At 35.2% G+C, this 27,623-nt stretch overlaps 1 protein-coding gene across 5 annotated transcripts in view; it reads right to left on the bottom strand.

Annotated features, from left to right (window-relative positions):
- VPS13C (vacuolar protein sorting 13 homolog C) overlaps positions 1–27,623 on the bottom strand; it is a 195,726-nt gene that overhangs the window by 78,021 nt on the left and 90,082 nt on the right. For all 5 annotated transcript variants that reach the window (XM_023255275.2, XM_023255276.2, XM_023255277.2 and 2 more), the window contains 10 exons: positions 27,130–27,434; positions 24,961–25,108; positions 15,658–15,766; positions 11,385–11,521; positions 9,386–9,542; positions 8,238–8,317; positions 7,613–7,672; positions 5,738–5,900; positions 3,859–3,975; positions 2,443–2,546 (listed from right to left, as the gene is read on the bottom strand). In XM_023255275.2, the coding sequence (XP_023111043.2) occupies positions 2,443–2,546; positions 3,859–3,975; positions 5,738–5,900; positions 7,613–7,672; positions 8,238–8,317; positions 9,386–9,542; positions 11,385–11,521; positions 15,658–15,766; positions 24,961–25,108; positions 27,130–27,434 (1,380 nt within the window). The remainder of the gene's footprint in view (positions 1–2,442; positions 2,547–3,858; positions 3,976–5,737; positions 5,901–7,612; positions 7,673–8,237; positions 8,318–9,385; positions 9,543–11,384; positions 11,522–15,657; positions 15,767–24,960; positions 25,109–27,129; positions 27,435–27,623) is intronic.

The following is a 27,623-nucleotide window of genomic DNA, read 5'->3' as shown; positions in this document are numbered from 1 at the left end:
ATAGTTTGAAATCAGGGAGCATGACACCTCTGGTTTTTGTTCTTTCTCAAGACTGTTTTGGGGGGTGCCTGAGTGGTTCAGTTGGTTGGGCCTCCAACTTCAGTTCAGGTCATGATCTGGCAGTGTGAACTCGAGCTCTGCCATCAGGCTCTGTGCTGACAGCACGGAGCCTGGAGCCCCCCATTCAGTTCTGTGTCTCCCTCTCTCTGCCCCTTCCCCATTCATGCTCTCTCTCTCTCTCTGAAAAATAAACAAACATTTAAAAAATTTAAAGAAAAAAAAGATTGTTTTGGCTGTTCTTGTTTGGCTGTTCTTTTGTGTTTTGATACAAGTTGAGAATTGTTCTAGTCCATGAAAGATGCCAGTGGAATTTTGATAGGAATTGCACTGAATCTATAGAATGCTTTGAGCACTGTGGACAATTTAACAATATAAATTACTTCAATCCATGAGCGTAAAATATGTTTCCATTCACCTGTGTCTTCTTCAATTTCTTTCAACAGTGTTTTATAGTTTACAGTGTACAGGTCTTTCACCTACTTGGTTAAATGTATTTAACGACTAGGTGTTTTTTTTTTTCTCCTAGATATTTTATTCTTTATGATGCAATTGTAAATGGGATTGTTTTCCTAAATTCTTTCTGATAGTTCATTACTACTATATAGAAATGCAACAGATGTTTGTATGTTAATTTTGTATCTTGCAACTTTACTGAATTCACTTATTAGCTGTAACAGTTTTTTTCATGGTTTGAGGACTTTCTTTAGTATTATATTTACATCCCTTTCTTATTTTCTTTTGTGTCTTTTGTGTATTTACTGTAAGCTTTACTTTGTGGTTACCATGAGGTTCACATAAAACATCCTATGCAGATAACAGTCTGTTTTAGTTGACAACAACTAAAATTAGAATACACTCCCAAACTCCACATTTTCACTGTCTCCCCACATTTTATATTTTCGATGTCACATTTTACCCCCTTTTATCCTTTGAATCCATAAACAAATTATTGTAACCATAGTTATTTTTACTACCTTTGTCTATTAACTTTCATTCTAGCTTTAATAAGTGGTTAATCCACTCTTTACTATAGATTTACCTCTTCCAGTAAGATTTTTATTTTCATATGCTTTCTTGTTATTAATTAGTGCCATTTCTTTTCAGCTTAAAAAGTCCGTTTAACGTTGTGATAAGCCCAGAAAATGGTTACAAACTTCTTTAGCTTCTTGAGCTTTTGTTGGTCTGAGAAATTCTTTCTCTCTCTTTCTATTCTGAATGATAACCTTGCTTGGTAGAGCCTTCCTGGTTAAAAGTTTTTTCCTTTCTGTTCTTTGACTATGTCATGACACTCCCTTCTGGCTTGGCAAAGTTTCTGCTGAAAATCTGCTGACTGCCTCATGTGGGTTTCCTTGTACATTAAGAAGTTCTTTTTCTCCTATAGTTCTTAAGATTCTCTTTAATTCTTGACAATTTAGTTAAAATTGGTGTCTTGATGTTGTACTCTTTGGGTTCATCTTATTTGGAACTTTCTGTGATATTTCCTTTCCCAGTCTAGGGAAGTTTTCAGCCATTATTCCTTCAAATAAGTTTTCTGTCCCTTTCTCTGTCTCTTCTCCTTTGGGGATTCCTAGAATATGGGTATTATTCCACTGCATGTTTCTCATAGGTCTCTTATGTTATCTTTTTTTTTTAATTCTCTTGTTATGCTGCTCTGTGTGGGTAAATTCCATTGCTTTGTGTTTTAGCTCACTGATCTGTTCTGCTTCATCCAGTCTGTTGCTGAGCCCCTCTGGTGTATATTTTAACTAACTTATTATATTCTTAGGCTGTATGACTTCCATTTGGTACTTTTGTATATTTTATATCTCTTTGCTGAAGTTGTCATTCTAATGATCCATTCTTCTCCTGAGTTTGGTGAGCATCTTTATGACTATTACTTTGAACTTATTATCAGGAAAATTACTTATGTCCAATTCATTAAGGGTTTTTTTTTAGGTTTTGTCTTTGTCTTCATTTGGACATTTTCCTCTGCCTTCTCATCTTGCCTCAATCTCTGTGTTTCTTTGTATTATGTGAAAGAGCTACCTCTCCCACTGGAGGAGCGGCCTTGAATAGGACATGACCTATGGGGCCCAGAAGCCCAATCCCACCTGGCCACCAGAGCCAGGCATCTACGAGGTGTCCCCTGTGTAGGCTGTGGGTGCCTGCAAGCTATGGCAGCAAGAGCACATCTCTGCCTCTCCCCACCGCCCCCATCTCGATGTGGCCATTTTATCTTCTGCTGTGAAGGTGCTGCTCATCTAGTTTTCAAAACTGTTTCAGAGGAAATTATCCCATTTGTAGCTGTAGAATTGGTATTGCCATGGGACAAGGTGAGTTCAGTATCTTCCCACCCTGCCATCTTGCACAGCCTCCTTTTCCTGAAACCTGTTTTTTAATTACCTTTTTGTGAATAGACAGCAAATCAACATTCGTAACTATTATATCCTTAAGTCTGGCAAACATATCGGTCTGCTTTGGCTTCACAGAAATAGAGGCATCCATTCCTATGGGAAATGTAACATTTACAAAGTTTTCACCCAATCCTAGTGAACCAGTTCAAGTGGCATTTAATTAAGTTAAAAGATATACTACCAAGATACAGAACGACTAAAATTACTATTAGACATATCAAAGGTATCAATTTCTATGTATGAGATGCCTAATAAAGATTACAGTATCTTTAAGTGCTATAGGTATCCCATACATAAAAGTTGTGGAAATTTTAAAGACAAAAAAAAATTTCAAAGAGAAATAATCACAGGTCTCCAAACAAATATCCTGTGCATTTGCAAGATCACAAGTGGTCATTTAGGAAGACACACAGTATTTCTTCAATAGCTACCTCACAAGCATTTATTATGAATACTAATGCTCTGATAACTAAGTATATATGAATATAATTTGATGAATAAACATTCACTGCTATAAAATCTATCTAAAACATAATCTAAGATTTCTCTCCAAAAAAATTTTTATTCTGATAATTTCTAACGGCATGATGATTTCCTAAACAGCTCCTCAGTAAAAGAGAAAGTCTGCAGGTAAGACCTAGTAATAAGCTCAAACTATTACCATGCTACCCATGAAATAGATACTTGGTAATATTTGTTGAATAGTACTTATTTTTTAATCTTTTCTCTAGTGTTTACTATGTACCACTTTTCTAACTATATACGTATATAATCCTACAAATAATTATTATCACTATCACAACAATCCCATGAATAACTATTATAACTATCTCCATTTTACAGAAGAGAGAACTAAGATACAGAAAGGTTAATTTTCTCAAGGTCAGCCAAAAAGTGTTAGAGCCAAAATTTGAATGTTGGCAGACGGGTCTAAGAACCCATGGTATAATACCAATCTATCCTTTTATCAAGCTGATAATGGATAAAGCCTACAAAAGTTCTTTTAGATACTTCTATTTTGATGCTATATATGCACAAAGGACAAGGGAAATAAAGACAATAACATTTTCTCAGTGAGGTGTTCTGATATTAATTTCTCAGTTTAAATTAACATTATATTATTCTGAAAATACAAACAGAACATAAGCAATTAAGCCTTCAATTTATTCTAAAATTTTAAAAATACACAAGAAATGTTTCATGTCAGCTATGAAGCATAACAAATTCACATCCAACATTTCAAAGCACATCTCTAAAAAGGTTGCAAAAATCTTCAATGTAAGTAAACAAAACTATGACTCATGAGAAATCTACCATGCACAAGCTTACTCTTCCTGATGTGATGGTGCTGTTTCTATTTCTGAAGAAACAGAAATACCCACACCAAGGAATATCACGTACTTACCACGTACTCTAATATCTGCAATGTTACACTTCTGATCACAGATAAAGACATTAAATGCATTTAATTCAGCTATGACCTTTAAATCAAACACATCATCTTGAAAAGTATTGCTGGATGCTGAAAAGTAATACAAACCTTGTGATTAGCCAAATGCACAGATGATATAACAGATAAAATAATGTAAAACTCATAAAAAGTACATTATGAACTATGAAGAATCAAAAAGGCCTCCATTAAGATTACATATAATTAACATAGATTTGACTCAATTTTCAAATGCCAATCAGACAAAAAGTAGCATGTTCCCTCCCAACTTAAGAATAAAGGCAACCTTTAAAGCACCTCAGAAGTACAATTTGCTAGAGGGAAATTTTCCCATAATTTTTCCTCTTAGAAAAAAGATAGTCCTCTATATTAGAATTCTAGAATTCTATTGCTCCCAAATTTTTATTCTGAACTTGTTTTTACATCATATATTAGATCAAAGAACATTTCATAAAAATGCTGAAAGAATAGTTAATAAAATACATATTAACTCTAACACAATCCGTGTTCTTAACTATAGAACCAATTTCTCTAGATTGTATCCTATTTCTCCATGAAAAATCCTGAAATAAAATCTATGAGACATAAACATAAAAGGTTAAAGTTTAAAAAATAAAATATATAATGTATGTGTGTGCATGTGTATAAGAATCATAAACAAATGGGTTCCCTTCATCTACTTTGGTCCAGGTCTTCACTGATAAATTTAGGAGATGTTTTTCTAGAGATGTGTCTTGCCTGAGGAAAATAGACCTTTTCCTATAATACTGTAAAAGTACAGACATCAGTCTTTAATCACCAAAGTGATAACAGGAATTTTTGTCCCTTAAGATGTAAATCAAACCACAAAAACTATATTCGAACCATAAAAATCAACTATAAAACATACTGGAAGACTGTTCTTTTGGGCTAATAACTTTTGTAGTTTATTGAAATTAAACACTGCTTTTTCATTTATTCAACTGTGTGTGTATATGTATGCATTTATATAAATAAGTATTTCCACGGACATTAATATGACAAGTATATTAAAGACAAACTTTAACTCTAGTTTATAGCAAAAGTATTGCTCTGATCCCTGATTAAAAAAAAATCTGATCTTTATATTAGGTCCAATATTACTAAGAATTTAACACTTTAAAGATGTCAGTAATACAGATATATTACTCAAACAGGTAATGGTCTGAAAATTAAATTACCAGATATCAGATACTCATTTCATGTAATATGAAAGCAAAAATCATTAAAATGATACTTGGCTTAAAAACAGGCACATGTTCACTCTGGATATTTCATATTTAACTTATAGCACAAGCCATATGCTTGAGCAACATGTGTCCATATATGTATGTCATTTAAACTCAGTTTTTGTTAGAAACCAAAGTGAGTCTGTCTCTTCTATAACATTCTTCCTCCTTTTGTGTCCTGCAAATCATTTAAAATTGTTCAGCGTCAGGTAGGTTTATGTGACTGACTGAAATGGGTCTTTGTACTTTGCATGATTGTACCACATTTTAATTTCTTCTGTTCTCACTTGCACTGAAGGCTACAGAAACATCAATACAAAGTACATACAACTTTATTTTATGTAAAAGATGGTGAAATCAAATATAAATATATGATTAATACTAAACATTTATTTTAAATCCCTTACTAAATTATTCTATACTACTGCAAGGATAAAATTTGCGTTTTCTTTTGAAACTATCCTAATCCGTCAGAGCAGCTATCACATTAAGTTGCTAAATATTAGACTTAGCTTGAAAATATAAGTTATCACATGATTATTAAAAGTTCAGACAGAAAGAATCAGACCATGCTCAAAAGTTAATACCAGCTTTGACAACGATACTTCTGGACTCCCCCACAAGTGGTTTCAGCTCAGATTCCTTCTCAGTAGAGGAAGGCTCAGAGGATGGAACAGCAGATGATAAAAAATCCATGAAGGACAGTAAAGCTTCCAAATGAAGTACTAAGTCTAAGGATGAAAATGAAACCTAAGATAATGAACAATTAGAGAGGCAAATTTCAGATGTGGTGACATTTTTATGTTAAGCTTCAACATATACAAATAAGTATAGGTTGCAGAAGAGCTGATTTTAGAATAGTTCAATTAAGATCCTTTTTTTTTTTTAAGAAAAAACTCACTATTATAATGTTAATCTTAACCAGACAATAAACTAATACTTTGCCCCCTCTCATGCCCAACTGTAATTCTGACCTCAATTGGTGGGTTTAAAGTAAAGATACAGGCCTTAATTCAATCACATTTCAGATGGGTCCAAGACAGACTATATAAGCGCAAATGGAATGTAGGCAGTGTTTGCACTGAGCCATGCTTTGGCTTAGTCGTTAATTTTATTCTAATCATAAAGCCAATATATAATTCAAATGTTTAATGCTTCCATCAACACTAGGCCAAATAACCATGAACAAAATTCCCTTAAGTATATTATTGGGGCACCCGGGTGGCTCAATCGGTGAAGTGTCTGACTTCAGCTTAAGTCATGATCTCACAGTCCGTGGGTTAGAGCCCTGCGTCAGGCCTGTGCTGGTAGTTCTGTGCCAGCAGCTTGGGGTCTGGAGCCTGCTTTGGATTCTGTGTGTGTGTGTGTCTCTCGCTCTGCCCCCTCCCCCATTCATACTCTGTCTTTCTCAAAAATAAACATTAAAAAAATTTTTTATAAAAAAAAGTATATTATTTGTTGGCAAGGATGTGGAGAACGGGGAACCCTCTTACACTGTTGGTGGGAATGCAAACTGGTGCAGACACACTGGAAGGGAGGATGGAGCTTCTTCAAAAATTAAAAATAGAACTACCCTATGATACAGCAATTGCACTACTAGGTATTTACCCAAAGGATACAAAAATACTGATTCAAAGGGATACATGCATCCCGATGTTTACAACAGCATTATCAACAATAGCCAAATTATGGAAAGAGCCCAAATGTCCATCCACTGATAAATGGATAAAGAAGATGTGGTGTATATATATATATATATATATATATATATATATATATATATATATATATACAATGGAATATTAACTCAGCCATAAAAAAGAATGAAATCTTACCTTTGCCATGACACAGATGGAGCTAGAAAGTACTATGTTAAGTGAAATAAGTCAGTAAGAGAAAGACAAATACCATATGATTTCACTCAGATGTAGAATTTAAGAAACAAAACAGATGAACATATGGGAAGAAAAAAAAAAGGAAAACCAAGAAAGAGATTATTAAATATAGAGAACACACTGATGGTTACCAGAAGGGAGGTGACTGGGGGATGCGTTAAATGGATGATGGGGATTAAGGAAGTCAGTTGTGATGAGCACTGGGTGTTGTATGTAAGTGATGAATCACTAAACTCTGTACCTAAAACTAATATTACACTGTATGTTAAATGACCGTAATTTAAATAAAAACTTGAAAGAAAAATCGGGAAAAAGCATACTATTTTTGTACTCAACAAGTAATCATTAATTCATATCTGGAAAATAATATTTTAGGAAATTAAATCAACTTTTGTAAAAATTTTATTTCAACTCTTTACCCATTTCTTTCATCTACAAGATTAGATCTATTATTATTGTCACCCTTGTTTTAATTTTAGACCTCACCATCTCACAAATGAAGACAGCTATAAAGCTAGATTTAATCATTAATATAAAAAGCCTTAGAGTGAATTACAAAATATTTACCTTCAGTCTTTGTTTGGTATTTTCATGAATGGTTTTAAATTCTGGTCCATCACTGTCTGCCTAGAAAAGGTGGAAGATTAAACCACTGGGCCGAAAATACTAATAATTCAAACACTGAAATATATATACACACACACATACACACACATTGTACATACATACACATATATACATACATATATATACATATATATATATATTCTTCACTTTTCAAAGTATGCTATGAAAACACTATAAACCTATTTCTTAATGGCAAAGAGGCATGTGCCAAAAAACTTGACCACATAAACATTTCTCAAATTCTATAGAAGCAAAAACTCAAATTCCTTTTCCTACTTAGAGGCAAATGCTAAAGGTAGGGGAAATGCTAGCATATCTAGATTATAACAAACTTTGCTTTGGATAACCACAGAACTTTGTATACACTCACTTACTCAACAACATAAGGTTAACTCAAAAGGTTATTGATATCACCAGGACTGTCAGGTGCTTTTCCATAATTCACTATAATCAATGAGCTTTAGAATGAAAAAATTTAAGGGAGAAAACTGAAATATTAAATATGGAAGAACTACATAATTTCATGTATTTAAATATTTAAGAATCTTAGAAGGAAGCCAGGTACCTTGGTCAGTGACATTTTCAGCAGAGGTTCCTCAGTTACATTAGAAGAGTTAATAACATGAAGTGGCTCTCCTGCAGAGTCTAACAGAAAAAAAAACCAAGGGCAGCTCCAGTCAGTCTTTCAAACATTTCAAATGTATTTTAAAACAGAGTACCCAGTTACACATATGTAAGTTTGTTAAAATTCATGGAATCATATACTAAAAAGGGTTTTACTGTATACTGATCATACCTCAGTAAAAGTGGCTTTGAAAGAAAAAAGACAAAGAAACACCATTAAAAAAAGTTAGAAACAAAACAAAACAGTAGCAGCCAATTACAGCTTTTGTAACATTTGGTAGTACTGGTATTATTCATTTGATCAAATCAGACTAAATTGAAGAACAAAGCTATAAAATACATAAACTATTCTCAATATGTTTGCTCTATTTAAAGTTACCCCACAGAGTGCCTATAAACTTTAAACACCTTTAGCAACTTTCAAAGTTGGCTTGATGCAATTTAAAAAGTGGATCTGAAAGGATGAGGAAACTCACTGAACAACAACTTAGTATTTACATGGGGGTAAGAAGTGAAACTAGAAAGTGATGTTAAATTTTTCCTCTATAATATTTCTGTATTGTTTGTTTTTTCAAAAGTATAGGTTAATGTCATTGAAAACAAAAAACACTGATGTAATTAAAAAAAATAATAAAAAGCAAACAAAGATTATTTTCTAGTAAATTAACTCACTTTTCATAAAGGGTCCCTGGGCTTTTACACATGGGTATCATAACTGGGCTCTGATTTCCTAATACATCAGTTCTCACAGCAGAGTTGTAATGAAATGTTGCTTTTACAAGTATTAAAATGTTATGTATAGACATAGAAGATACACTTCATTTTTCTTTTTAGATATAATTCAACTTCATTCTAAATATATATATACACACACATACATATAAATGTATTTAGATACATTCTTACTTACTGGTAAATAACTACACAAAAAATAAATTTTTAAATATCAAATTCTTTTTTATCCATGTAATAAATTTAATCTAACTAAATAATCAGGATGACATTAATAAATGTGCTTACTACTCACACAGAGGTAGGGGCCACCGCCTGTAACATGAATAATTTACACAGACTATACTTCACACTTACCAGTGAACTCAAAGCATCGCATACTAATTTTTTTTAGATAAGCTTTAGCAGTCAGGTCATAGGTTCTAACTTTAGCTTCCATTCCGAGCTGCAGGACATTTAGTTCATGTAAAGGTCTTCCTTTCTTTTCTGCTTTTTTCATCAGAGTAATCACAACCTAGAAAAGGCCCCAGTATCACCATTAACAAGCTCACTCATATATAATGAAGATAAGTCAACAATTTCATAACCATCCAGAGTGGCATCATGAAAACATTCACACGATGTAAATACGAGTACTTCCATTTGTGCCTAGAAATTGCCTCATGTGATTGACTTTGAAGGTACATTTACTTGTTCAGACTTCTGAAGCACTGCCACTATATTCTAGTGATTATCAAGGTAAAATTAACAACAACAAAAACAAGAAAAGTAGTTCTGCCTAATTCCCAGAAATTCTATCTAGTCTGATGGATGGCCTTTCATCTGAAAGTCTATAAGAAAAATGGTCAATTGTTACACTAATGCTAAGGCAAGATTTCTCAAGCTTGACACCACTGACATTTTGGGCTGGATAATTCTTAGTAGTGAGGGAGCAGACCTGTGCACTGTAGGATGTTTAGCGGTAACACTGGCCTCTCTCATTGGTTGTCAGTAGCTCCCTTTCCACCGATAGTGACAATCAAAAATGTCTTAAGACACTGTCAAGTATTGGCCTAGGGGAATGCAAATTGCCTCCCCCACTCTCCACGTCCTAAAGTGATGGAACTATAACATTTACTACAAATGATATTAAAGATGCTGTATGGGTTTTCTATCCACATTGTTAATGAGGCCCATTTGCAAAAAGAATGATTCATCTATCCATGTCTCAATTATTAAAGCTTCTATATCTTTAATAACACTAACATTAACCAGAAAACAGTAAAGTTTTAATAAGAAATTAGTTTCAAAGCATACATTTCAGACAAAAATATAGAACTAATTTTTTTAAGTTTATTGTATTTAAGCCAGAAGAACATAGCCTCTACTATTAATGATGAAGGGATTTGGGAGGAACTTCTTGCAAGTCCCCCTGCCCCAGGGTAAGAGAAAGACTCTAATCTTCCTTAAAAGCTCATCTCAAATGTCACTTTCTCCAAAAATCTTCCCTGATACTCCAGACTACTTAGATGCCCCCTCCTTATTATCCACAGCCACAAGCTCCTCCTGCACATTTTTAATGGGAGCACTTAGAAAACTTTTAGTTGTTTTTTGTTTGTTTTTTTCATTAGAGTCTATGCCTTCTAACTCTATCCTCAGCACTTAGCACATGAAATGACTATTTGTTGAATGTGTGAATACAGAAGAGGAAAATCCGTTTCATCTCTCCTCAAGAATCTGCAGATGAAGCAGACAGTGGTAATACAACACTTAAAAAACGTAGACATATTATGTTTTATTCTATTAAGGGTTTCTTAAATTTGCAAAGGATCTGTCACTACTTCCCTTTCCTGACTTTCTCATATGAAATCCAAAGTGAGCTACATTCCTAATGTCCTAAAATCATTTGAAAAGCATGTTATAGGACGTGCTACCATTTTCTCTATGAAACATTATATACCCCAAATATAACTCATCTTTTATATACTCTCAAATTTGCTACAAATTACGAATGCTACATACAAATGATAAATAGCCTACATAAAATTTTTTTATCCTTATCAGTAATTTACAAGTTTGTTTTAGTAGAGGGAATTCCAAATATCTATTATTTATTCACTTTACAAAAACAGATGAGGGGCACCTGGGCGGCTCAGTCGGTCAGGTGTCCGACTTCGGCCCAGGTCGCACGCTTCATGGGTTTGAGCCCCACGACAGGCTCTATGCTGACAGTTTGGAGCCTGGAGCCTCCTTCACATTCTGTGTCTCCCTCTCTCTCTCTCTGCCCCTCCCCTGCTTGCACTCTGTCTCTCTGTCTCCTCCAAATAAGTAAATATTTAAAAAATTTTTTAAATAAAAACAGATGAAAATCAGATACCTCTTTGATTTCAAAATTCAGCAGCATATTAATGATGTCTACAGATCTCATTTCTTCAGCTCCAGCTATTAAAGTACCTTGGGAAGCATGTACATCTTGTTTTGATGTATAGATTTCAAGTGGCCCTTTAATTTCACCTAAAGATGTTTAAAAGAAATTTTTTCACTTCTATTCACACATTTTTTTTTCCCACAAATGCTCATTGAGGACATGTATGAGAACTCTGGACCTGTGCAAGCAATGAAAACCCACAAGTCAGTAATACATAGCTCTTGCTCTCAAAAACCTTACAGTTTAGGAGAAGAGACATATACATTTAAAATGCAAACAAACAAAATAAGCAGGCTACGCCTAGTCACAGTGAGTAAACAAATGTTAATAGACTAGAAAAAACGTGCAGAAAACAGAGACTAAGACATTGTTATGGGGAGGCCAAGAAAGGTTTAATAAGGGAGTTATCATTCAGGTAGAGCTTAAGGACCTCCTCACACAGAGAGCACAACCAAGTATAAGACAAGAGATTGGAGAAACTCATAGAGAGTACACCATGAGAGGTTAGGGAAACAGAACAGAATATGATATGATTAAATCATGGAGAGGGTAACAAAAGTTAAGGCTAGAAAAGGAAAAAAGTGTGAGGGATGATTAGAACCTCTTATGCCATACAAAAAAGCAAAAGCAAAGCTATATGATCTGATGTTGTTGTGCTGAAATTCATATACTCTGACATGCAATAAAACTGCTTTCTAAACTGTAATACATAAAACTTCCCCAACATCACACTGATGGCAAATGGTAGAGTCCAAACCCATCAGTCCCGTGAAAGTCTTTACTCTCAACTAACCCTCAATATCATTGTATTAGTTCTTAATATTACTTCAGTTAACATTATCTATGATCATGAACACAACACATAAGAATTCTGTAAACCATACCAGAAAAGCATATGGAAAACGATTGCTGTCAATTATTATCTTTGAGAAACACACAGGGTGAGGTTTCATAACTATCACCTTACTCCAGCACTGTTCCAAACAGAGTGTGATCCAGGGGAATAATTCTAGCAAATGATTTGCTTTTACAAAATAACTCCTGGAATAGGCAAAGATTTTTTAAATAGAAAAAGCACTCGTCATTTTTAAAAATAGTATACTGGAATTCACTACAATTAACTAATTCTATTAATAAAAGACCCATTAAAAGAATGAAAAGCAAATCACAGATAGGGTGTGTGTGTGTGTGTATGTATATATATATCAACATATATATATATATATATATATATATATATATATATCAACACATAAATATAATACATATAACCAATAAAGGACTCATATCCAGAATGAACAAAGAACTCCAATATATCACTAAGAAAAAAACACAATCATCTCAATAAAAATAACGCTCAATAGACTTGAATAGTCATGTCATAAAAAAGGATATCCAAATGGCCAGTATGCATATGAAAAGGTTTTAATTTCAGTAGTAATCAGGGAACAAGTAAGATCCATAAAAATAACACTGTGTATCAGCCAGGACAGCGAAATTTAAAAATACTGACAATACCAAGGACCAGTGAGAATGTGAAACAACTAAACTCTCATACATTGCTGGTAAACTGGTACAACCACTTGGAAAATCGTGTTCAGCATGTTACTGAAGCTAATTGTAAGCCTAACAAATGAGCCTATCATGTGAAGCCTAGCTATACAACCAAAAGAAAACAGGACATAAGTATGACAAAAGAAATGTATAACAACATTCACAGCAACTCTATTCAAGACCATCAAAGAACGGAAACAACCTAAATGTTCTCCATCAAAGGTAGAATGGATAAAATCAATATTAATAAATCCATATGATGAATACTGCACAGATTTAAAAAGAACAAACTACTGCCACACACAACAACATGCAGGAATCTCATGAACAAAATGATGACTGAGACAAGCCAAAAACCCAAGAGTAAATTCTATGATTCCATTTATGTGAAATTCAAGAAAAGGCAAAATTAATCTACCTGTGGTATTACAAATTAGGATGACAGTCAATTCTAGGTTGATCTGAGGGCAGAGTGGGTGTACTGAGTGGGAAGGAACATAGGAAGGCCTTCAAGGGGAGGCCAGAAATGTTCTATATGTTAACCATGGTGATTGACAGCTATACGGTATAGCTATATACACTTAAGACCTGCATTCTTTACTATTTGTGCTCTGTAATACAGATTAACATATAATAAAAAAGTTTTTTAAATGAAAAAAATATACTGAGATACCATTTTTTACTTAGCAATTTGTCAAAAACTTTAAAATCTAATAATATGCTGTGTTAGAAAAGGCACAGAAAAACAAACTGGCAGGAGTGCAAAATTAGTACAAGTTCTAAGGGGAGCAATTGGCAAGATGTCAAAAATGTTACATTCATTAACTTAATATATATTAAGTAAATAAAAATTAAATATCCTTTAATCCAGTAGCCCTGGTATTTCCCCTACAGATACACATACACTTGTAAAAGTGTATGGACAAGGACATTCAATACAATGTGGGAAGAGTGGAACACTGAAAACAATCTGAAATGTCCATCAGTATGGACTTGCTAAATAAATTATAATACGTCAAGAGAATTTAATACCAGATGGCCATTAGAAAGAATGAGACATATCTATACATATTATAAAGATATAAACACCAAGATAAACTGTTACTTAAAAGAAAAAAGCAAAATGCATAAACACACACACACACACACACACACACACACACACACACACACACTTTTAGGATAGTACCATTCGATGGAAAAAATAATTATATATGTCTGTGTGTGTAATACACATATATAACAGTTTTAAAAATTAAGTCCAGGGGCACTGGGTGGCTCAGTCACTTAAGCATCCGACTTCAGCTCAGGTCATAATCTCATGGTTTGTGAGTTCAAGCCCCATGTCAGGCTCTGTGCTAACAGCTCAGAGCCTGGAGCCTGCTTTGGATTCTGTGTCTCCTCTGTCTCTGCCCCTCCCCTGCTCATGCTCTCGCTCTCTCTCTCTCGCTCTCTCTCTCTAAAAAATAAACATTTTTTAAAAAATTAAGTCTAGGGGCGCCTCGGTAGCTCAGTCAGTTAAGCATCCAACTTTGGTCAGGTCATGATCTCAGAGCTCGTGGGCTGGAAACCTGCACTGCACTCTGTGCTGACAGCTCACAGTCTGGAGCCTGCTTCAGATTCAACTCCATCTCTCTCTACCCCTCCCCTGCTCTTGCTCTGTCTCTCCTCAAATATAAATAAACATTTTAAAAAATGTAAAAATTAAGTCCAGTAGTTACTTTGCCTTTAAGTAAGTCAAAGGGCCATTGCAACTAATAATTTAAATTCTCTAAATTTTTACCGTAGTACAATTTGTCAGCATTTTCTTTGCTGAGTTATTTACCAAATGTTTCAATTCTTAAAGATATTTTACTACAAAACCTCACTTAAAAATCGGGGACCCCTGGCTGTTCAGTCAGTTGAGCATCTGACTTTTGATTTCAGCTCAGGTAATAATCTCATAGTTCATGGGATTGAGCCCTGCATCAGCTCTGCGCTGACAGCGCACAGAGCCTGCTTAGGATTCTCTCCCTCAGCCCCTCCTTCTCTCTCTCTCTCTCTCTCTCTCTCTCTCTCTCTCTCTCTCTCTCTCAAAATAAATAAATAAACTTAAGAAAATAAGATTAAGTATGCTACCATAGCCTACTGCAAACTTTGAATTTTTTTTGTGTACATGCAAATTCAAAAATTATTCCAGGAATCCACCAGATTCGCAGTGCTTTTTATGGGGTGCGTGGATGGCTCAGTTAGTTAAATATCGGACTTTGCCTCGGGTCGTGATCTCCGGTTTGTGGGTTTGAGCCCTGCATCTGGCACTGTGCTAACAGCTCAGAGCCCAGAGCTGCTTCATATTCTATGTCTCCCTTTCTCTGCTCATCCCTAGCCCATGCTGTCTCTCTCCGTCTCTAAAAAATAAATAAATGTTAAAAAAAAAATTAAAAAAAAGAAATACTTTTTATGGCTTCCTCCTAACTTACACAACTTAGAAAAAGTTCTGAATTGGTAACTGACTATTGGGATAACTAAATGACAGTCCATCATCTCTAACTACGGTCTTATTCAATATGTATTCAACAAATAAATATCTTCTTTCTTTTCATGGTAATACAAACCACAATGTGTACATATATATTTATGTCATTTTTATGGTTTGACTCCCGAATGCCACCTTCCGTCAGTCTCTTACCTGTCTTTTGTTCTCTTGGCTTCATTTTATTTAAGTCTTCAGTAGCCTCACCAAGATTTTCTGCCAGTATTCTAAATAAAAGGTTAAGATCTTCTTGATTTAGATTAACCTGTGAAATATCATTAAAAGAAAAGATAAAGGTACTTCATTTTAAAATAAGACAATTTTAATATAGAAATAAATTACTATTTATAAAACATGAAGGACAGAATAACCTTCACAGTGACTGAAAATTAGATCTTCACTACCCATTCAATTATTCCACTACTTATTTCATTTAAATACTTTTATTTTCAATGGTAATAAAACGTTTGGAGGAAAAAATGTGATTTATCAGTCAGGATTACTTACACTACTTAACTTATATAATCTTTAGTGAAAAATAATAATGATTAAAGAAATCAGATCATTTAAAAAAATGACAAACTCAGGGACACCTGGGTGGCTCAGTCATCTGACTTCAGCTCAGGTCATGATCTCACAGTTTGTGAGTTCGAGCCCTTCATCGGGCTCTGTGCTGACAGCTCGGAGCCTGGAGCCTGCTTCAGATTCAGTGTTTCATTCTCCCTCTGCCTCACCCCCACTTGTGCTCTGCCTCTCTCTGTCTCTCAAAAATAAATAAATGTAAAAAAAAAATTAAAAAATAATTTAAAAAAATGACAAATTCAGAAAAAACAAAAATTGTACTTTTTTAAAAGTAACAACTCCAATGAAATAAAAAGGCTATCTTCGATATAAAAAATAATCATTTCTCTCAATGCTATAAAGGTACTCAGATACCCCTGAAATTAAAAGTATGTGTATATAATATATAGAATGAGATATACTATACTAATAAATAACTTACACACAGATCTTTGCTAATGTGTATGTATACAGCTGTGGGAGATGCAGGAGAGAAGCATCAAAGGAAAAGGCTTCAAAAGGGAAGGGCTGGAAAAGGTGCAAGGCCTTAGGACGTGTTTACACAGCTGAACACAGCTGTGGCTGGTAAGGAACGCCTAGAGCCATTAACATTGTCTAAGGCTGGATGCTCCTTAATACCTGACCCTTCCTAGGGTTAAAGAAACCAATTAACTCAAAATTAACCTTGAAAAGCTAAACCATTAGACTGATTAACAGGCTTGTTGAGCTGACTTTATGCACCTAGTCTTTAACAATTATCCTAACAAAAAGAAGCTTCATTCCGGAGTCAGGGCCTCATTCCCACCCGAGTATGAGGACCTTCACTTAACTGCACTTTGTGGACTCATCTTTTGCGACTCCAGTCATACTCCCTGCAACATATAGCAAATTTAAAAACTAAGTAATGAAGAGGGAGACCAAGATGGTGACATAGGAAGATCCTGAACTCACCTCCCATGTATGTACACACCAAATCTAAACTACATATGGATTATTTCCCTCTGAGAAAGACCTAAAACCTGGTAAACTGCTCTTCAAAACAAAAGATAAAAGGACCATACTCAAATGAGCTGGAAAGACAGAGACACGTCTCACAAAAAAAATCTACCCCCAGTGTGGTGTCACACAACAGGGAGGGAATCTCACCAGAGATGCTTCTCTTGGAGGCGTGATGAGTTGGTACTCCCCATGGGCCACCTCTGCCCCTGGGAACTGCGCTAGAGAGAGGAGCCCCCAGAAGGTCTGGCTTGGAAAACCAACAGTGCTGACCTCCAGAGGCCCCAAAGTGCTGTAGGAAACTGAGATTCCCCTCTTAAAGGGCTTGCCCCAAGATCCAGTGAAAAAACTGGCAGTTTGAAAAACACCTAGACTACACATGAGGGGAATTCACTTGCTGATCTGGGTACACTGGCTGAAGGAGCAAGGGACATCTGAAACACTCCTGGGAGGCTGACATGCTGGCAGCTACCACTGTTGCACTTTCCACATAGCCTACTAGCACAGACAGGGGAGTCCGGATATGGCACTCTCCCAGAGCCTTGCTGGGATGAGCGGGGGAACAGTCAAGGCACTTGCTGAGGCTGCAGTGCACTGGCAATTGCAGTGCTCCCTTGCATCCTGGCTGGACCAGAGAGCAGAACTGTGGTGGAGTTCTCCCACTCCCTGGCTCACGTGCGCAAGCACAGACAGTTGCAACACACCCGTGGCTGGAACTAGTGAGTGATCCTGGCATTTTCCCACTCCCAGCCTAAAGTTGGTACACAGACACACAAGACACTAGCCTATTTCACTGTTGAAGTCCATGGGCACACACGGTCAGGACATTTTCCCACTGCCTTTCTGAAGCCAGTGAGTCTGCTCTGCCTCCTACACTCACCAACTGTCTTCCTAAAGCCAGCAGCCATGTGCAATCCAGAAAGAGAACATCCCTTGATGCGCTGGCCCTGCTAGTCAAGAGAGCTGGTGTTCCAGAGCTCCAGAGGACCATAACAAGCAGAAAGACAGTTCTTGGCAGGTCAACACCCCCAGGGCACTGCACAGACAGCAGACTGAAGCACAACCTCAGTCTTCCTATGACAAAGGCCTATTTACTCAGCCTTGAGTATCAGCCTGAGGGACAGGATTAAAGTTTCCCACATATCTAGAGACTAAGAAGGTGCTTTCAGGGTACAAAAGCAGGGAGACACCATCCTTGCACATCCCCGTTGGCCTCATTACACCTAAACAAGACTTGTGAGAAAGGAGTTCATACATTCATTTACACACCAATACAATACGCCAATTTCTGCAGCTGGGGCTCAGATCTCCTAGAGCCCTGAGCAGGGATTATGATTGCAGTCCCATAGGACTATATACATTTGCATACTTTAAAAGCAGTTGCCTGAGGGTCTGGCTTCTAATCAGCCTAAACTAGGTGCTGAATAATATTCCTCCCTTTGGATCACTGACAGATCTTGGCACACCCTCAACAATGGGGGCATACCAATACTAAATCAGGTGTGTTAGACAACCACAAAGGTTCAGAAGACAACCATAAGCTAGGACAAGGTTGAACAAGAAGAATCATCACCTAAACAAGGTTACCCATTCAAGACTAAAAAGACTGCCTGTTTCACCAAATAGAAAGAAACACAGAAAATCAAATAAAATGAGGAAACAAATATTTTCAAGCAAGAGAATAAGACAAAACCTGAGAAAAACATCTTAATGATATGGAGTTAAGCAATCTACCTGATAAAGAATTAAAGTTATGATCATAAAGATACTCACTGAAATTCAGGAAAAGAATGGATGAGCACAGTGAGGATTTCAACAAGGAGATATAAAATATAAGACAGTACAAACAGAAGCCAGAAAACTAAAGATACAATAACTGAAATGAAAAATACACTGGAGGGGTTCTACAGCAGACTGGATGAAGGAGAACAGATTGGTGAGCAGGAAAATAAAGCAATAGAACCTACCAAGACAGAGCAAAAACAACATTAAAAAATTTTTAAATGAAGGTATCTTAAGGGACAAAGAGAAACAGAAGAACATTAAAATTACAGAGGTCTTAGAAGAGAAGGGAGAGGAAAGTGGCAGACAACATTTTGAAGAAATAATGCCTGAAAACTTCCCTAACCTCGAGAAGGAAACAGACATCCAGGTCGAGGAGGCATGAAAATTACCAAAAAGGATGAAAACAAGGAGCACTACACCAAGCCTTATTATAATTAAAATGTCAATATTAAAGAGAAAATCTTAAAAGCAGCAAGACAAAAACAACTTGCTACATTCAAGGGAAACCTCATAAAGCTATTGGCAGATTTCTCAGAAGAAACTTTACTAGCCAGAAGGGAGTAGCATGACATATTCAAAGTGCTAAAAAAATTTTCCAACCCAGAATACTCTACCCAGCAAGATTATCATTCAAATAGAAGGAGAAAGTGTTTTTCAAACAAGCAAAAACTAAAGGAGTTCATAACCATTAAACCAGCTTTATGAGAATACTAAAAAGCCTTCTTTAAGATGAATAAAAAGGGGACTAATAAAAAGAAAACATATGAGAGTAAAAATCTCATTGGAAAAGGTAAACATATAGTAGAGGTAGTGGATTAATCACTTATAAAACTACTAAAAATTTAAAAAACAAAAGTAGTAAAATTCACTGAAACTACAATAATTACTTAAAAGATACATAAAAAAAGATGTAAAAGGTGACATCAAAAACATAAATTCTGTTTGGGGGGGTATGTAGAGTTTTGGATACGTTCAAAGTAAGTGGTTATCTATTTAAAATAGACTCTTACATACAAAGGATAGGGTATGTAAACCTCACAGTAAGCACAAAGCAAAAACATATAGTAAATACACAAAAGAAAGGAATCTAGACATAACATGAAAGAAAGTCATCTAATACAAAGGAATTGAGAAGGAAATGAAGGAACAGAGAAACTACAAAACAACCTGAAAACAATTAATAAAAAAGCAATAGAGTATATACCTACCTATCAATAATTTCTTTACATTCATGGACTAAATTCTCCATTTAAAAGACAGGGTAGCTGAATGGATAAAAAAACAAGACCTAGAAGAGACTCACTTCTGAAGTAAGGACATACAGAAAGAAAGTGAAGGGATGGAAAAAGATGTTTCATGCAAATGGAAACGAAAAGAACACTGGAATAGTTATATCATACAAAATTGACCTTAACAAAACTGTAATAAAAGACAAAAAAGACAATTATATAATGATAAAAGGATTAATAAAGCAAGGTAGGATGTTTATAAATATATATGCACCCAACATAAGAGCACCTAAATATAGATAGCAAATATTAACAGACCTAAAAGAAGAAGTTGACAGTAATACAGTAATAGTAGGAGACTTTAACACCTGACTGGTATCAATGGATAGATCACCTAGACAAAAAAAATCAACAAGGAAACACTGCTCTTAACACATTAGATCTGATGGACTGAACAGATACATACAGAACATTCCACACAAAAGCAAAAGAATGCACATTCTTCTCCAGTGACCATGGAACATTCTCCAGGATAGATGACATATTAGGTCAAAAAAAACAACTCTCAAAAAATTTAAGAAGACTGAAATCAGGGGCACGTGGGTGGCTCAGCCGATTAAGCGTCTGATCATGACCTCAAAGTTCATGAGTTCAAGCCCCGCATCAGGCTCTGTGCTGATGGTATGGGAATCCCTGCTTGGGATTCTTTCTCCCTCACTCTCTCTCTGCCCCTCCCCTGCTCACACTCTCTCTCTCTCAAAATAAATAAATAAACTTAAAAAAAAAGGAGACTGAAATCATATCAAGCATCTTTTCCAACCACAATGGTACAAAACTAGAAATAATTATAAGAAAACTAGAAAAACCATAGAAATGTGAAGATTAAATAACATGCTACTGAAAAACCAATGGGTCATCAAAAAATCAAAGGAGAAACAAAAACAAAATACCCAGAGACAAGCGAAAACAGAAATACAACATACCAAAATCTAAAGAATGCAGCAAAATCAATTCTAAGAGGGAAGCTCATAACAATACAAGCCTACCTCAAGAAACAAGAGAAATCTTAAATAAACACCTTAACTGTATACCTAAAGGACCGAGAAAAAGAACAATCAAAATCCAAAGTTAGTAGAAAACGGGAATGATAAAAATCAGAGAGTAAATAAATGAAACAGAGACTTAAAAAATGAATTAAAAAGATCAATGAGGGGTGCCTGGGTGGCTCAGTCGATTGAGCGTCCGATTTCAGCTCAGGTCATGATCTCACAGTTGACAAGTTCGAGCCACATGTCGGGCTCTGTGCTGACAGCTCAGAGCCTGGAGCCTGGTTCTGATTCTGTGTATCCCTCTCTCTTTGCCTCTCCCCCGCTCATGCTGTGTCTCTCTCTGTCTCAAAAATAAATAACATTAAAAAAAACGATCAATGAAACTAAAATATTGTTTTTTGAAAAGATAAACAAAAGTGATAAAACTCTATCCAGACGTATCAAGAAAAAAAGACAGGGTCCAAATAAACTAGCAGTGAAAGAGAAGCTATAACTGACACAATAGAAATACAAAGGTTCATAAGAGACTACTATAAATAATTACAGGCCATCAAATCAGGCAATCTAGAAGAAATGGAACAATTCCTAGAAATACACAACCTTTGAAGAAATAGAAAATTTGAATACACTGACTACAAGTAATGAAAATGAATCAATAACTTAAAAACTCCCCCAAAACCAAAAGCCCATGGCCAGATGGCTTCACAGGTTAATTCTACCAAACATTTAAAGAAGAATTAGTACCTATCTTTCTTGAATTATTCCAAGAAATGAAAAAGGAAGGAACACTTCCAAACTCATTTCACAAGGGCAGCATTACCCTAATACCAAAACCAGAAAAGTACACTATAAAAATTAATTAAAAAAATTACAAGCAATATCCCTGATGAACATAGATACAAATCCCTAACAAAATATTAGCAAACCAAATTCAACACTACATTAAAGGCTCATAAACCATGTTTAAGTGGAATATATTCCAGGGATGCAAGGATGGTTCAACATCCACAAATCAATCAACATCATATATCACATTAAGAAAATGATGGATAAAAATCACAATCATCTCAACAGATGCAGAAAAAAGCATTTGACAAAATTCAACATCCATTTATGATAAAAACTCACAAAGCAGATATACAGGAAACATACTTCAACATAATAAAGATCATATAGGACAGACATGCAGGTAATATCATACTCATTGGTAAAAAGCTAAAAGCTTTTTCTCCAAATCAGACACAAGACAAGGATGCTCACTGTCTCCACTTCTATTCAACATAATACTGGAAGTCCCAGCCATAGCATTTAGGCAAGAGAAAGAAATAAAAGTAATCCAAATTGAAAAGGAAGAAGTAAAACGGTCACACTACTTGCAGATGACATGATACTATATATAGAAAACTCTAAAGATTCTACAAAAAAATTGTTAGAAATAATACATGAATTCAGTAAAGCTTCAGGATACAAAATTAATGTACAAAAAAATCTGTTGTGTTTCCCTACAATAACATACCATCAGAAAGCCAAATCAAGGAAACAATCCTATTTACAATCACATCAAAAAGAACAAAATACTTGTCCACTGATAAAACAAATTGAAGGAGACACAAATAAATAGAAAGATATTTGATGCCCATGAATTGGAATAATTAACATTACTACTCAAAGCAGTCTACAGATTCAATGCAATCCCTACCTAAATTCCATTGGCATTTTTCAGAGGTCTAGAACAAATCTAAAATTTCTATGGGAACACAAAAGATCCCAAATAGCCATAACAATCTTAAGAAAGAGCAAAGCATAAGAGACTCTTAAAAACTGAGAACAAACTGAGGGTTGATGGGGGCGGGGGGGGGGGGGGAGGGTGGGTGATGGGTATTGAGGAGGGCACCTTTTGGGATGAGCACTGGGTGTTGTATGGAAACCAATTTGACAATAAATTTCATATATTGAAAAAAAAAAAAAAGAAAGAGCAACGCCAAAGGTGTCATGATCCCTGCTTTCAAACTATACTACAAAGCTATAGTAATCAAAACAGTATGATACTGGACGTAAAACCAGACACATAAATCATAAACCAGCAATAAGCCCATGCATATAGGATCAACTAATATTACAAAAAAGATGCAAGAATATACAATGGGGAAAGGACAGCCTCTTCAATAAATGGTGCTGGGAAAACTGGACAGCTACATGTAAAAGAATGAAACTCAACCACTATGTTGTATTATATACAAAAATGAACTCAAAATGGATGAAAGTCTTGAATATGAGATGAATATGAGATCCAAAACCATAAGGCTCCTAAAAAAAACCCATAGGCATTAAGCTCCTTAACATCAGTCTTAAAGGCATTTCCGTAGATCTGACTCTAAAAGCCAGGACAACAGAAGGAAAAATAAACAAATGGAACTATATCAACTAAAAAGCTTCTGCATAGAAAAAAAAACATCATTAAAATGAAAAAGTGGGGCGTCTGGGTGGCTAAGACAGTTAAACATCCAACTTTGACTCAGGTCATGATCTCACGGTTCGTGGGTTTGAGCCCTGCGTCAGGCTCTGTGCTGAAAGCTCAGAGCCTAGAGCCTGCTTCAGCCTCTGTGTCTCCCTCTCTCTCTGCCCCTGCCCAGCTTGTACTTATTCACTCTCTCTCTCTCTCAAAAATAAATAAAATATTTTAAAAAATTTAATGAAAAAGCAAATTACTGAATGGAAAAAGATATTTGCAAATCCTATAACTGATAAGCAGTTAATATCAAAATATATACAGAACTCATAGAACCCAGTAACAAAAAAACAATCTGGTTAAAAAACAGGAAGAGGATATGAAAAGACATTCTTCCAGTGAAGACACAGAAATGACCAACAAGCACATGAAAAGATGCTCAACATCACTAATCATCAGGGAAATGCAAATCAAAATCACAGTGAGGTATCACTTCACACCTCTCAGAATGGCTATTACCCAAAAGACTAGAAATAACTAATATTGGCAAGGATGTGGAAAAAAGGGAACCCTTGGGCCCTACTGGTAGGAATATAAACTGGCCACTATGGAAAATAGTATGGAGGTTCCTAAAAATATATAGAGCTAACATATGATTAGCTACTGCTTATCCCCTACTGCTTATCTATCCAAAGAAAACAAAAACACTTACACTAAATGATATAAGTCAGAGAAAGACAAACACAGCATGATTTTACTGATATGTAGACTCTACAAAGCCAAACAGAACAAAACTAAAAACAAGGCTCATAGAAACAGAGAGCAGATTGGTGGTTCCCAGATGGGAAGGGGGATTAGGGATGTGAAATGGGTGTAAGGGATTAATAAATTCAAACTTGTAGTTATAATATAAATAAGTCATGGAGATACAATGTACACTATGGAAAATACAGTCAATAATACTACATTAACTTTGTAAAGTGACAGATGAGAACTATACTTATTGTAGTGACTATTTCTGCAATGTAAATAAATGTTGAATTACTATGTTATATACCGCAAACTAATAATGTATATCATATATATATATACATATATGGTGTATATATATGTATATATGTGTATGCATATATGTATATATGTGTGTGTGTATAAACATATATATATTTTTTGTATACACACACACACACACACACACACACACACACACAAATAACACTTAACTGAAGATTAAATTCTGCTAAGTAATGAACATATTTTTGGACAACATCTCATTGAAATTGTTCTTACACCAACCACTCAAAAATTTCACATATCTTATTGATTTATCCTAAGAAAGTCTTCAGAGTCTAAAATTTCAATAACAAGTATTTTTCACTCACATACTTACATTCATTGATTCAAGGTGTCCTTTAATTTCTACAACAGGTACTTTGTGATACCAAGATGCAGCTAGATTCCGGTTTACAAAAAATTCCAAGTTAATTGGGTGTAAGAGCTGAACATCAGGATGGGAGATGCCTGGCTGGATCACTGTCCTAATTAAAAATATAACTGATATATACGCATAAACACAGGAGGGAAATGCAACCTATCATTAAAAAGACATTCAAATCAAAAGTCACTGCTCTCAATAGTGATTTGAACCCATGCTAGTTTTTTCTAATCTCAATCTATAATTCACTTTAGGGAAAGAGTAAAATACATGATATACAATGACCCATTAAGAAAACCTTTTTCTTCAAACATTAGGTCACACATGGATTAAATTTTTAAAAGATATTCATAATGTTGAATACATGGAGTAGTCATCAAATATAGTTGTACAAAGACTAATATATGCACTGATACAGAGATTAAAGAAAAAAATGGCAAGATGAACAATTAGCATTTTCTGAAGAGTTTGATAAAGCTCTTCTCCAGGATTATTTTCTGAACTTGCCTTGTAATTTTCCTTTTTTATTAAGGTAATTAAATCTCCTTGGATAGGGTAGAAATTATTTTAAAATGTATTATATATAGATTTTCATGGGTCATCTGGTGGGAGCTCTACAGATACATCATTATGTATGCAGTATTTTGCCAAAAATACATAAGTTCAATTAAATCATGAAGAATCACTCAGACAAAACCAAATTAAAAGACATTCCATGAAACAACTAGATTGTACTCTTCAAAACTGTCTCATCATGAAACACTAAGAAAGACTAAAGAACTATTCCAGAGCAAGTAAGTACTAGTAATATAGAAATCCCCCTCAGTAGTACAGGATACAATTAAATGCCATCCATATGTGACCCTTGATCGAGGGGAAAAATTACTATAATGGACATTATTGGAACAACTAGTAAAATTTGAATACTGACTCCATATTAGATGTTATTGCTGTAACCGTGTTAAATTTCCAGAATTTGAAAACTGCATTATGTAAAAGGATGTGTGTCCTTGTTCTTAGGGGACACATGCTAAAGCATTTAGAGCAAGGGGTTAAGAGCAAATTCTATACTCATGGTTCAGCAAAAAATGTTAACTTCCCATTATAAAGTAAGTAAGTCCTGGGAATGTAATGTATAGCAAGGTGACTAGTTAAAAATACTGTATTGTATATCTGAAAGTGGTTAAGAAAGTAGATCTTAAAAGTTCTCATCACAAGAAAAAAAATTGTTAAGTATGTGTGGTGACAAATGTTAGACTTATTGTGATGATCATTTCACAATATACACAAATACTGAATCATGTTATATACCTGAAAGCAAGACAATATGTCAATTTTATCTCAACTTAAAAATTAAATTAAAAAGAGGTTTTAGGGGCGCCTGGGTGGCTCAGTCTGCTAAGCGGCAGACTTTGGCTCAAGTCATGATTTCATGGTTCATGGGTTCAAGTCCCGCATCAAGCTCTGTGCTAACAGCTCAGAGCTGTCAGCTTCAGATTCTGTGTCTCCCTCTCTCTCTGTCCCTCCCCCGCTTGCACTCTGTCCGTCCATCTCTCTCTCTCTCTCTCCCTCTCCCACTCTCTCAAAAATAAACATTAAACAAATTTTTTAAACATGTTTTAAATAATAATATGCAGACATACATAGTTAAAGCAAATGTAAACAACTGGTAAACCCAGGTAAAGGATAATATTGGTATCATCATGGTAATATTTTTGGAATTTTTCTGTAACTGTGGAATTTTTCAAAATAAAAAGTTGATTAAAAATTAAAGTATTCTGGGGCGCCTGGGTGGCTCAGTCAACTGAGCTTCCAACTTCAGCTCAGGTCATGATCTCTCGGTTTGTGGGTTCAAGCCCCACGTCGGGCTCTTTGCTGACACTCGGAACCTGGAGCCTGCTTTGGATTCTGTGTCTCCCCTTCTCTCTGCCCCTCACCCACTTGCACTCTGTCTCTCTCTCACTCTCTCAAAAATAAATAAATATTAAAAACCTTTTTAAAAAGTAAATAAAAGTAAAGTATTCTGTGCAACCGAAGCATGTTGGGTATGAATTTCAATGGCCACAAAATTCATGGAAAACATTAAATAACACTTCAATCCATAATTATTCAAAGAGAATATACCTAGAAAGCTTAAGCTCTGTTAGCTGCACATCCATTCTATCAATTACTGGAGGGTTTAAATAGTCTTCCCCAGACACCAGACCAAACTGGTTTTGAACTCTGATGAGCCCAAGATCTACCACCACTGCATTAGTGGAAATAGAAGACTGTGGGATGACTATAACTGGTGCTTTCAGATCAATATTGAGAGAAACACGAAAACTCCTCTGGGCAAGATCTTTCACACTTCTGGCAGCCTTTTCTGCAGCCTGAACAGTGGCGGCACTCAGAGCCTCTTTGGCTGTCTGGAAATTGTTGAGGAAGTTCTGTGGACATCAAGTATAAAAGGAGAAAAACAGAGGACAAGCACATCATTAATAACACCATCTTCTTTATTTCTGTGCTATTTATTTCCTATACATAACTTTCAATTGAGTCTCATTTATCTAGAATTAGGAAAAAATCACTGATCATCCATCCATATTTATGAGCCACCTGATAAGGGCTAATGTTGT

Source organism: Felis catus, chromosome B3 (genome assembly GCF_018350175.1).
Source record: "Felis catus isolate Fca126 chromosome B3, F.catus_Fca126_mat1.0, whole genome shotgun sequence".
NCBI lineage: Eukaryota > Metazoa > Chordata > Mammalia > Carnivora > Felidae > Felis > Felis catus.
This window is presented reverse-complemented; position numbering and strand designations above follow the sequence as displayed.